Source organism: Osmerus eperlanus, chromosome 21 (genome assembly GCF_963692335.1).
Source record: "Osmerus eperlanus chromosome 21, fOsmEpe2.1, whole genome shotgun sequence".
NCBI lineage: Eukaryota > Metazoa > Chordata > Actinopteri > Osmeriformes > Osmeridae > Osmerus > Osmerus eperlanus.
This window is the reverse complement of record NC_085038.1, coordinates 13,364,043-13,377,973: the sequence shown is the minus strand read 5'-3', so window position 1 is coordinate 13,377,973 and position 13,931 is coordinate 13,364,043. Positions and strand designations below refer to the sequence as shown.

The window sequence follows — 13,931 nt, the reverse complement described above, 5'->3', positions numbered from 1 at the left end:
ATACCCTGGGCATGAAATTGTCAAATTGGAGTGCATCAATCATGCTCACAAGCGAATGGGAACAGCATTGAGAAATGCACAGGCGAAGTTAGGAGGAAAGGGTGTGGGAAAGCTGACTGCAAGTAAATGTAAAACATTACAGAATTATTACAGGGGGGCAATACTGAACAACCAGGGTTCAATAGATGGGATGAAGGCAGCAATATGGGCAAGTCTCCTCCACTGTATGTCCACTGATGACAACCCCTTGCACACCAGGTGCAATCCCTCCTGTTGTTGGTACAGGAAGGCAGAGGAGAATGAGGAAACACCAGGTAGCCATACACACCATGCTGGAAACTTTTTAACACGAGAGGTGGGGAAGCAGCTTATTCCAGTATACCACCGCATGTCGAGTGACAGCCTGCTGCAGCGAATGCAGCATGGAGGCACTCAGAATACAAACGAGTGCCTCAACTCCGTTATATGGGCGCGGTGTCCAAAAACAGTCTTTGTAGGGAAAAGCAGGGTTGAGGCAGCAGCCAGTATGGCCATCTCTACTTTTAATGAAGGTGCCTCTGCCATGCTCACTGTGATGGAGAGGTTGTAACTGATCGTTTCAGAATTGCAAAAGCTGAGGCTGTTATCGCCAGCATGAAACATAGGCGCAAGTGTCTGAGCACAGAAAAAAAACTGAAAAGACACAAGCAGGAAGTGGATGAGGGGGTTACATATGGAGCAGGCATGGAGCACTAGGCTGCAAACACAATGATTAGGCTAACTAGGTTAAGTTAAGCAGGATGGACAACCACCAAATCAGTGTGGCAGTTCTAGTAGCAGTGTGTGTCTATGCGGGTGTATTTTACTACAGTTCTGTTCAGTTAAAGGCCAATGCTGGTTCAGTTTTCAGTTTTAATGTGTTTGGGATATTGTCTGTTGTTGTTGCTAAGATCTTGATGAGATATTATGTCTGTAAATACTGCTTTCAAATACATTTGTATAAAATTTTACAACACATATTTTTCAAAGGCCGTTTTCTCAAAATGAGGTTTTTCTCATGCTCTGAGCGTGAAATCTCCACTTATGTAGTACTTACAGACATCAAACTTTATATGTATATTCCTATTTACTTTGTCTAGGGATTTACAGAGGGGTTTGTTTATAAATATTTCAGAGCCTGATTTATTGGGAGTTTTATTCAAAAAAAGTGGCGAAAATCGTTTTTTTATGAGTGTTGACAGTATTTTCTGATTTCTGAAGTGATAAAAAGAGATATCAAAAATATCCTCTGTAAAAAACTTAATATTCAAAGTATCAACAAAAGGACACAAAAAGTTTTTACCTAGCATTAACCAATAATCAGATTTCAGTTATGGAAAAGTACGCATATTTAATTAAATTATGCCTCATTTGCATACAATTTGCATATCCAAATAAAATATTCAGAAAACTTGTAATGCAAAAAAACATTGTCTTGATATAAGTAATCAACTGGGGAAGTTTAGTGGTGATATCTTTTAGTTAAATGTTTTACCCTATTAACCTGTGGTGTCTGGCCTTAAGATGAAATTATTTATTTTCATGAACAGATTGACAACGTTTAGGATGTGGCAATGAAGTTCAGGTTAGTAGTTAGATAGACTTTTGATTTAAGTAAGGGGAGTGCCGAACATGTTCTGTCGCCGTTTGACTTCCTAAACAGCTGTGTAGTGTAGATGTTTTTGTGGTGTGTCTCGCGTAAGCTACAGCGTTGCAGTGAGCTACACTGGTTTGAAACCACAGGTAATGGTAATTTCACCAACAAATCGTTTACTAATGTCAGAATAAATCCTACAACGAAAATGTATATGTGAGGAATGTTTATTTTAACGATTGAAAACAGATACATCATAGACCACTGTAGTATGTGTTGCCCGGGCAACACAGGCTAATGTCATGATGCTAATACTTCAGTGAAATAGTAGACTACTGTTTCCGAAAGTAGATGTACTTCCTTAATAATATCAGCTTATACTGTACATTACACATCACAATTGTGTGTCATATCACAAAGTAAAATGAGTAAATAGTTATCACCCTGGCCTCTTTGCTTGTGGCGTTCCTGCAGCTGCCTTGCAGTAAAGCTATAGTTAGCCTAGCTATCCCCCAAGTTAACAGATGCGAAACGAATGTTCTGCCAAAGGTAGTCACGCGTGTTTTCGTGACGTTAGTAACGTCAGTGACTGTGGCTAGCAAATTAGCCACCGTTAGCTTCACTTTTCGCCACAAAAACTTAACTTAAGCCCAAACCATGCAACGGAACGTAAATTCCAATAGAAGCAACGCAATCGCTACCAAGACGAACCTTTTGACACCGCCGTTGTGTATGTAGGCCAAATATTGACTGAGTTTTAGGGGGGCGAAAATAAACAATAAATAATATATATGTGAGAGAACAAAGGTTGTGCTCTCGCCGAAGGCTTGAGCACACCCAATAAAGAATTTAAGTATCTTCGCACTCAGTGAATTCCAGATCCCTGCTTTCTTGACTTTTCTAGATAAAAAAGCAAATGTTTCGTAAAGCAGATAAACATACCTAATAAATGCATTTTGCATATATTCACACATGGGCACAAAACCTCATATTATAATGACTGATATTCTGCAACAATTTTGCTAATGGTAGGCTAAACCATTTATGATCTTACGAGTTGGCCTTATAAAAGATGACTGCATTGGTGGGGGCTGTTATGATTCACAATAGTGTAACTGAGCGCATTTGAAGGATTATAAAATGTATAACTAGAGATGGTACAATTTCTGGGGAAATTGTGGGGTGTGCTTGCGTCGGTTGCAGATGGGTGTTTTTTAAACTTAAATTTTACAAGTCATATTTGGGTCATTTAAATAAGTTGTATGCATTACTTATTAATTGGGGAAATTGTGTCCCGAAAACGGAACACAATTTCCCCTCATCTGTCCGTATCTGTTAGTGCTGCAGACGGGAGAGAAATGCCCGTGCAAGCTAACTAGCTAGGTCGAAGGGAACACTCAAAGCTACTTCACTTTAAAATGGGCACTCGTTTGCCGTTTCTGTAACTTAAGAGACCTTCGTGAACAGATTTACAAATTGTATGCTGTGGCATTAAAGTTGAGGTTAGTAGTCAGGTAGTTTCACCTATTGAAACACTTTTGATTTAAGTAGGCTAAGGGGAGTGCCGAACATGTTCTGTCGCCGTTTGACTTAAACAGCTGTGGAGTTGTTGTTTTTTCTAGTGTGTCTCGCGTACAACGTTGCAGTGAGCTACACTGGTTTGAAACCACAGTTAATGATCATTTCACCCAAGGGCGTAACCACGCATTCTTTGGGGGGGTCGTGTCCCCCCCAATATTGAGAAAATACCAATCTGTCCCCCCCCAATATACAGCAGAAAATATGTAAAATATATGTTCTCCTTTTATGAACCTTGTCAATGGATCGGTCTATTGTTATGTCTTATTTATTTTCAATTTGTTTCCGTTTGTTAAGAAAAACATAAGTGTGTGAATCCCCCCTCCTAATTGTACACTTCTGTGATTTTGTTTGAATCCACCTTGCGTCGTTCTGCGTTGTCATGGTTACCTAACACTTTTTCGTCAGTCAGTTGAGCGCAAAGAAAGTAAAGTTAGTTAACTTGTTGGAGAGGAGGTAGAGTAATGGAGGATTTGAGGTTACCTAAAAAGCGGAGAAAACTGGACCAGCAGCCAAGCATACGCATTTTTTTCAGACAGTAAGTAAGCTAACTTGATACCGAGCTAAATGTGTAAGCAAATAAAACGAGTAGCCTCATAAAAGCATGAGTCGCTGTTTTTCTGATAAAATGACATGTGGTCACAATGCAGGCAGTCACTGTCTCTGAGAAATTTCACTATTCCTTTAGATGTGAATTCAATAGTTAATGTAGTCCTCGAAACTATGTTCAAAATATGCGAATTTTCATATATAAATATAGAATTCTAGGCAATGCACGTAACAAAAAAAATAATATGGGGAAGGGTATTCATTTGGACCCCCCCAATGTCTAAACCATGGTTACGCCCTTGATTTCACCAACAAATCGCCTGTAGGCCGAAGGCAAAGTACACCCAATAATTTGAGACACGGACAGATTACAGGGCCCTGTGACTCCTCAATGCTGTCACACTGTCTCCCTCTCTTCGCACACGACTACCTCCTTAACAATTAAAGTTTATATACTAACATAATAACAGGCCACTCAATAAAATGGCTTACAATACATTAGTAATTTTTTTGTTTGGCTGCAATGAATGCCCATATTCTGTAGGAGTGCATGAATGTAACAATAAGCTAAATTAAATGTATTCTTGAGATGTAAGCATCAGTACAGAATGCTTGGAATGTTGGGTTAATTGACTTGAGTAGACTACATTGAAAGGGACTGTTGAGACCAAATCCATTGATTATATGCAATCAGTCCTTAGAAGGGGGGTGGGATATGGCACCTTTCAACAGCCTGAAAGATGCATTCAGTTTACCAGCTCCAAGACAAATCATGTGCACACTGCCATGCTCAAGATTAGCCTATTTATTCCATTTAGTCCGTAGATGTAAACGGAAGAAAACGTTTCCTAAATTATCTGCAAGGCTAACTGTAGTAGATAGGCCACACACTTGATTTATCAAATGCAACTTTCATTTTTCTCACATTGATCCGATGATCCACACTTGAGTCCCAATGTTACAGTTATACATAAAACCGCAATAGACATTCTCAGCCAGTATGATATTATCCACTGCATGTCTTGTAACTTCGAAAGGTTGTTAAATTGAATAGGCTAAGCATCAACATGTTACCCATCAAGTAAGCCTATAGTGTAGAATTCCCAAACTAATTACACTTGGCTCTAATTTTTGCAACACTTGGACCGAGTCCTGACAATAAATGAAGAAATATACATGTTTTCCCAGGATAACTGGACAATAGAATGTTGATAATGTCGGGCTACACATTTATAGACCACTAACCCGCAACGTGTGTGACATTATAGGCTCTAAAATTCAGTTTGCTCTGAATGATTGAGGGGCTATACAACAAACGTTATGATGAAATAATCATGGAAATGAATGACAGATTGACAAAGGCTATTTGTCTCAAGCGTTCCCTGATTTGGAAAAGATCTTTGATCTTCTTCTTTGATCTTGAAATTCTGCCATAACAGTGGTTAGGAAAGAGCCACTGTAACTTGCCCCACTGTAACTTATTTGAGATTCTGTTTAGTTTGCACTAGGCATGTCATTTTGCATGTTATTTATTTAAATAACAGATCTGGCCATTTTAAGTTAGTTCTCCTCATACGTACACTCGGGTAACAATATTAGACCAGCCAGGCATCGTGAGGTGTGTTCTATTTAAATCAGAAGTTTTGTATAGGGGCAGGGGTAATCAATTTGAAACCCAAAAGGTGAAAATTTCCATTCAGTCCATGGTCCGGAACAGTCAGTTTATTTTTCTGGCCCTTACCTCAGAGTTCTGGGGGTAATTTTGTTCAAAGTGTCTATGTCATAGTGACGTTTCACGTTACCACTTTTGACAAGGGCAACCGTCTCATTGCAGATTAAACACATCGGTTTTGTGCTCCCCACCGGCAGCACAAATGCATACTTGTCAGCTTACTCTGTCTGAAATTTGTGATTTTCTTTCAGCTTTTTGCTTTTTGTCACGCCATGATTTTTGCTAAGGAAGAAAGAGGTAGTTAGAAAATCGATTAGCCTGCGTTGTTGCAAATAACACACACAACCGGCATGACCCACAGAGGTTGCGGTCAACGTTGAGTGAGTTGTCATGGTGACTACAGTTATTACAGCTCCTGATTGGACCTTTGTATTGGACACGGAAGATAGAAACCACATCTAGTAGGAAAAAAATATAGGCTATTGCGCAAAATCACGCACCAATGAAAACTCGCTTGGATCATGACTAAATTAGAATGTTGATTTTGGCTTTGGTCCAAATTGCTTTGGGTCTGGGTCCGGATCCGGACCGGAGTCCGCCTATTGAGTACTCCCGGTATAGGGCATGTTTCAGTCATACCGAGTTAGGATAGGGATAATACTTTTTTTTGTTGCTTCATGGGCGTAGCATTATGTGGGAGGTCAGAAATGTTGATAAAAATTACTTACTTTGCTTTGTGTGGATCCTCCACTTCAAGATCCCAAACGTAAAGTTTCCCAACTTGGTTTCCCAGAGCCAGCATCTGTTGATCAACCAACATTTTGGCAGTTAATGAAAAAAGTTTCCAAACACAGATGTATTGTCTCCCGTGTTAACTTGCATGATTGTAAGTGAGAAGGCAACATTTTTACAAATACCTTCTGCCAGAAATCCATGGAGAAGCGCATGTACCAAATATCACACTGACTATAATCAAAGCGCCCAAGGATTGTCACATTTGATTCATTTGGTTTGACATGGTCAATGTCATCTTCCATCTTTCCTGGTTTCCAACACACAATGGCATTCTCACATGACTAGAGGGGGCAAAGCCAGAGAATAGATCAACATGACATGTGCTTTTACCCAATTCATTCTAGGTTTAAAAAGCATTTTAGCTCTAGTTACGCTTCAATCAGGTTGAGCATTGCCCCAAATATGCTGTAAATTAGACTAATAATATAGGCAAATGAACAAACCTTCTTAAAGTAACATTGACAAAAAAAAACAGGCATTGAATTGAATCTAAAATTTCAAAAAAAATCACATTTTAAATCCTGTAACACAAAACAATATGAAACTGTCAACAGGAGCAGTATCAAGAATTCCAATGTACCTGAGGCCTGTTCCATTAAGTGAGTTTACCAAATAAGACAGACTTTTGTCAGTTAGTTTGAATAATTTCCAGTTGATTTGTTTCCATAAAGCCAGTTCAATTTAGCAATCTATGCTGCAAAACTAACCAAACTAATCCGGACTAACTGTCAGGCTTAGCATTTGTTGTTGCTTAACACTGTTTTATCACCCAATATTTTTAACATTTCAAAATCACACCAGGAAACGCTAATTTAAGGCTATTTCACTCATGTTTACAGTTAAACTGCTGCCAGGTGTGAATTCGGCCATTTTTTTTGCATTCCCAGGCTGCGATTCTCTTTTCTATCAGCAGATGTCGCAAAAGCTCCCGTATACGAGTCCTGTTATTCAGACATGGTTAATGTATGAATAGACCTAATATGTATCGTGTATATATACATATACAGTACCAGTCAAAAGTTGACACATTTTCCCATATGTGCAAAATAATATAAATAATTTAATTATACAAAGTGCTATTGTGTCACATACCATTGTGTACGTACACAAATGTATAAGCACAATTCTTATGTCCCATTATTTTAGAGCGGCAACAATAATTGACAATGGTAGATTGCAAATAAGCTGTTTTGTAAAGCAGATAAACATAACTAATAAAACACATTTTGGCATGTATTCAAACATGGGTCAAACGAATCATTAGCTAATAAAATCACCAATAAAAATGTACACTGTGTGTAAAGCGAACTACTCAAACTATAGTTTGAGATCAGTAGGCCTAGATCTACTGGAGGAGCTAAAAAATTCAAGGGTCTGATAGATCCAGTTATCCTGGCAAAAGTTATTCTTTCATTATTGACAGGGCACGGTCCAAGTATTGCAAAAATTAGATAAGTGTATTAGTTTGGAACTTCGAAGAAGCTACAATCTCTGCTTGCTTGTTCTCAGAAACAGAGTTTTTCCACCATTTCATTTTGATGTAAACACAAGCTACAGTCCAATTTATTGTTCAGGTAGCAAACATTTGAGAGCTGAATGTTTGCTACCTGAACAATAAATAGGACTGTAGCTTGTGTTTACATCAAAATGAAATGGTGGAAAAACTCTGTTTCTAATTAGGCTGCTGCTCATCGCTGGTGGAGCTTATCACACTTGTAGTTCGGTTCTCTTGGATCTCGTAGTCCAGACCAAAAGAAAAAAAGTGAAACAGGACTAAATGTAGGCTAACAGAGCATTCGCATCAAAGTTTGTTTTCATCGAACCAAGTAAAGTTCCCTTCAAGAGATTTCCCAATAGCTTTGTCAAGCATATCTTTAGTGTGTTGGGTTTACATTTCTCGCAGATGCCATAAGATTTGTTCCCTTTAGGCCTGGGTTCTCCAATGAATTTTCTAACTATCCGTCGTAATTTCGGATAGTTACGGATACCCCCTTGGCTGTGATTGGTCAGTATTAAGAACCGCTTGCTTCAGGGGCGGGGTTGCCGTGATAAACAGGACGAACAGAATCCTTTGACCGCCATTGCTGTAAGTTTTTACAATTCATATTTCAGATAAACAGTACAATGTAAATCAGCATCTGAATTAAAATGTGACGAGAAATGGGCAGTGTAGTTGCTGAAAATGTGCGTATTTTATTGATGAAACAGCTAATTTGTAAATTTGCTCCGACTTCTCGATAACCTAGGTAAATAAACACTCGACGACGATTTACAAAAAAACGTTGCGCCACCTTCTCTTCTGGCGGTGAATCGTTTTCAGCATCCATAGCCTACGGAGAAACCATAAACACAGTCTATCCGTCCGTATCCGTAAGCCCGCCCATCCGTAAACGGAGTCGGAGAAGCATATTGCGGCCTTTAGCGTTTGCACTGGGGCAAATGTAGTCTCACAGGACAGTTGTAAATACCAGTGGTAAAGAAAATAGTCTGCATCTAAGTGTTGACACTTGTTTGGTTAGATGAAAACAAACTTTGATGCGATTGCTCTGTTAGCGAACCAGGACTAAATGTAGGCTATAGCCTAATAAAAAATGTTGGTCCCAACCAAGAGATCCAAGAAAACCGAACTACAAGTGTGAATACGACAGTCATAAGCTCCACCAGCGATGAGCAGTAGCCTAATTAGAAACTAGCATAGAGTATTTGCATTTCATGTTGATGTAAACACACAAGCCACAGTACAATTTATTGTTCAGGGAGCAAACATCATATTTGTAATAGGCCTACTTAGACCGTGCGCTGACAATAAATGATTAATAATAAATGTTTTTCCAGGATAACTGGATCTATGAGACTGTTTATGATGTCCCTGTGTGTTTATACGTTTGACTTGGGACGACGTGATCATTGTCAGCCGTCAATAGAATGTTGATAATGTCGAACTACACATTTATAGACCAACTGCAGTCTAACCCTCAACGTGTGTGACATTCTTTATAATAAATATATATTTTTTAATTATATTTATTTATTATTATTATTTATATTTATAATAATATAAGTATTCTAAAAGCTCAGGCTGTGCTGAAAATAATGATACCATGCACTAAGGTTAGCCCAAAAGAGAAACTATGGCAAAATGGCTCAGACCAGAGGGTTTATAGAAATAAAATAAAAACAGGCCAACACAACAGCCAACTCAAACTAAAAGTAGAACCATCTAGTCTTTATTAAATGAAGCCCTCATTAAACTGAAAGCTAAGTGGCTACAGAGGGATAACTGGTTTTATGTAGCAGCGAAAACAATTAAATATTTACACACCATGGAAACTTACCTTGGAAAGGATTAGATCCCCAAGCCAGCGTACACAGTCTACATAGTTTCGATGAATATCTCTTGTGGTGAAGTCAGGGAAATGAATCTTCTGCGAGACAAATGGTCTGTCAAAAAAGTTAAATAGTGTTGAAATGCACAGAAACTTTAATCTCTCAATTATCATCTCCTTCTGAAGATATAACCATGTATCCATTAGGTATAAATATGATCTGTCTTGAAAGTTTAGATGGCAAAACCCTTCATTTCGAATCCATCCAATCTCTTATTTAATAGGAAACCAGATATTGACACATTACATCATGTGCTAAAACCTGCATTGTTCTATCTAAATTGGTTTAGAAATTAGTTACAGGATAACGATGACTTCAGATATGGCAAAAGCCTGAAAGATAGGCTCAGTCAAATTGCTGCAATAAAACCCAACTTAAGTCAAGTCAGTTAAAATCAGAGTTTTCAGAATGAGTACGATCACAAGTCACAAGAATACTTCCAAAAATGAAAGTTTGAGAGAAGGATGATGAAGGTATTTTGGAGATGCTGACCCGGTCGTCCAGTAACCCAAAAGAACCCCCAAATTATCTGCACTAGTCTTGTTGATGCATTAAAGCAGATAAAGTTTTGAGTTTAGAATATAATTTATTTTGTTAACGTTTTATATGTAGCTTTTTTCTTTTTATTAACAAAACATTCAGTTACTCAACATTTGAATAGAAAATAAGTAGTTCTATCAAACGATTAAAATATTTAATCGCGAATTATCACATTAATGTCATAGTTAACTCGCGATTAATCGCAATTAATCACACATTTTTATCTATTCTAAATGTCCCTTGATTTCTTTTTATCCCATAATTTTTTCTCATTTTAATGCTCTTATCAACATGGAATTGGATTGCTTAGTTAGTGCAAATGTTTTTTTTTTAAAACAACATCGCAACATTGCCTGGCTTTGACGAGGGGGCGGAGAATTCGCACCAGCTGTATGCTTGGCCATCAAGTGGTATTTCAGACTGGACGTGCTGCGATGATAGCTCAGCTCACAACGACAAAACACACAGATCAATTTGGTCTTGTCAATGGAACCATTTGGCAACTTTTAAAAGTAACCTTTCCATTCAGAATATTATTGCCATCCATTTCGGCGTCTCGCGCTCGCTATCCACTCAAAACGTAACGTTAGCCTACTACTCTTTAGCCGGCTCGCAAGCCCAATCAAGTGTGTGCGGTGTGCCTGTTGTTTTGTTTTCCGGTCTAGCTATCCGGTGTGGTGTTGTAGTTTTTCTAACGTCAGTAGTCGTTGCAACAGCATGTGAAAAAGTTTGCTAGGCCAAAAAGAACGTTAATCTCGCGATAAAAAAATGAACGCCGTTAAAATGGGTTTGCGTTAACGCCGTTAATAACGCGTTTAAAGGGGTGATTGACGTTTTTTGGGGGGTATTTCACACTGTTCCTTAAGGTCTCCGAATAGGGTATGTAACATTGGTTGGGCTGAAAATGGCCCGGGTGCTGTTCTATGCCCCCTGATACATCCAGTGAAATTTTCCCGGGAAAAAACGCTGGGTTTTCTCCTTTTATGGTATGCTCATGAATATATAGATGAGCTGCGCGCTGATTGGTTGGTTTACAACGAGTGAAGCTGCGGAGCAAAGACGTAACACGGCCACAGCACTCACTGAAACAACGAAGGTGGAGACTTGAAATAAAAATGTACTAATAAATCTATTGTGTCTACACAACACTGTTTTCAACAGATTGACTAGATACCATTTGAAATGATTACGTTAGTCGTTTCCACTTCCATTTACATTTAGTCATTTAGCAGACGCTCTTATCCATTCCCCCGAGGCAAGTAGGGTGAAGTGCCTTGCCCAAGGACACAACGTCAGTTGGCATGACCGGGAATCGAACTGGCAACCTTCGGATTACTAGCCCGATTCCCTCACCGCTCAGCCATCTGACTCACTTGTTTCTGTTCCGAATCAAACAGGATCGACTTAGGTGGGTAACGTTAGCACTAGCTACAGCTTAGCAATCGTGATTCAACTCAGCTTCAGTTATCTCTTCTAGCTATCTTGATGAAAAATAGATCTGGACAAACATGCATCTTGAATTGTAGATTTACATGACAAGACGGGTTATTTATTTGAATGAAACACAGTCAGGAACATGAAATAACGTTAGTCCCATTGCCAAAAACTAAATCATCACACATTCTACCGATGCTAGATACAGGCAGGATATATTAGCATTGCTAATAACTGTTAGCGACAACATCATACTACAGCCAAAGAGTATAGAAGCACGTCAATATAAGTTCTATGCTTGCGGCTGTGATGAACATAAGGTCGGAACAGCACCTCTTTTCAGCAACAGCTTCATAGCAAATCCTGATTTAAAGTGTCCTCGGTGAAATGGTCCGAGCAAATTAATACTTTAGCGTCGTACTTGAGGTTCACTGTATGTCTATTTTACACACCAAACTGTCATTTTTCAACTATGACAAGGTAAAATCGGATTTGCAATCAATCGCCCCTTTAACTGACAGCACTAAAAAGAAGTGAATAAACAAAAGGGAAAAAAAGGAAAAAGAAAAATCCCTGACAGCACTTCCAAGTACTAGCGCATGGTGCCATAAAATTGGTGGCACAAACACACACATTTCTGGAATTATAGATAGTGCAGTGCCTGTGATGCAGCTGGTGATATTTATTCTCACTGGTTTTGGTACCTATATTTCTCAGATCACAATTGAAGTTCTGTGATCTCTGAAGTACTTGTTCAACCTATACACATCTATTCTAGTCAAATTGCCAATGCTGTGGTAGCCTACATTCATGCAAATGATTATGTTGCCTTCATTTGTCTTCTGTTTCCTACATTATATATTGCTTATGTTATGTTGATCAAGATAACCTATATTGGATCTGTTAAATTGTCTTACCAGCACAAACATCTAAACATTAAGTTCAGAACAGAAGTCATTACATGCACAATGGTTGAGCCAGTTGTCATAATTGTAGGCCTAATTCCCCTACCGCTTTATCATTTCACTGATCTATATATCTTAAAGTATATCAGGAGATATTTCTAGTCCGCTCAGCTCATAGAATCCTTTGGCACATATAAGCCAGAAAGCAAAATTTATGCTAGCAAGATTGAAAGGTAATAACATAACATATGGTTGAGAAACAGTAAATATAATTTTGTATGTTGTATGTTTTCTTGCCCCTGACAAATACCCCATATTACAAACAAAATACTAAAACTAACTTTGAAACTAATAAAAACTAAACTAAAACTGACCATTTTCAATAAATCCAAACTAAACTAGCAATCCCTCTTTGAAAACTAATAACTGAACAGAAAATCTAAAGTAAAAACAAAATAAAAATCCAAACTAATGAAAAATGTAACTATGACCTTGACACACAGATTTGTAATTATTAGAGAGATACACCATTAATCAAGCAGAAGAAAACACTGGGTGCATTGGTACAGGTACAATATTCCTTGATTTTCCTTTGAACCCCATGCCAAAAAAACTGTATTTTGAGACATGCCCACAATACGTATGTAGTCCCCTACCTTCCCACAATCCCTCTGCCATTGTCATAATGGGGAGGTACTATCAAATTTGGCAACCACCAATGGAACCCTTGTCGTGAAAAATATGTACTACGTTTTCAACCAATATCCAAAGTTTGAAACAGCACTGAAACTCAACAAGGTTTGATGCAAAGTGTTTATTAGAATTCAGTGTGACAGAGATTCCAACAAACGTGAGCAGTTCCCGGGATCAGACTCAAATATTTCTCCGGACATTCCTCTTATATATTAAAACCTTATTATTTTCTGTAATTTTGCTATTGGTACAATATTGTTTGTCACAGATGCATTATGGATTTCCCACACTATTGGTCTCTTACTCTAGGGGCTTCAGATTACAGTTGCATAGAAAACTCTCCTATTTTTTTAGGCCTGCTCCGACCTTGAAGGCCAGCTGCAATAGATTCCTGGGCATAGGGCTGTAAATTTGCCTCATGATAGCTGGGCCTTGTAGTTTTCTATGGAAGAAGCATATACACACAGTCTTCTCTCGCCCTCAGCCCCTAATTATCCAGATTTGCACTTTGGTCTTAATATCTCCTACATTTACATTAAATTTAGTCATTTAGCAGACGCTCTTATCCAGAGCGACTTACAGTAAGTACAGGGACATTCTCCCTGAGGCATGTAGGGTGAAGTGCGTTGCCCAAGGACACAACGTCAGTTGGCATGACCAGGAATCGAACTGGCAACCTTCGGATTACTAGCCCTGCTTCCCTAACCGCTCAGCCACCTGACTCCCAGATATCTCCTACATATAAGTGGCAATACTAATCAGTCAA

General features: G+C 38.5%; 1 protein-coding gene across 1 annotated transcript in view; it reads right to left on the bottom strand.

The window, feature by feature from the left end:
- The window catches only part of eed (embryonic ectoderm development), a 64,233-nt gene that overhangs the window by 19,696 nt on the left and 30,606 nt on the right, over positions 1 to 13,931 (bottom strand). Inside the window, exons 9-11 of the mRNA XM_062447211.1 lie at positions 9,542 to 9,647; positions 6,329 to 6,487; positions 6,140 to 6,213 (exon numbers count right to left, since the gene is read on the bottom strand). Of these exons, the coding sequence (XP_062303195.1) occupies positions 6,140 to 6,213; positions 6,329 to 6,487; positions 9,542 to 9,647 (339 nt within the window). The remainder of the gene's footprint in view (positions 1 to 6,139; positions 6,214 to 6,328; positions 6,488 to 9,541; positions 9,648 to 13,931) is intronic.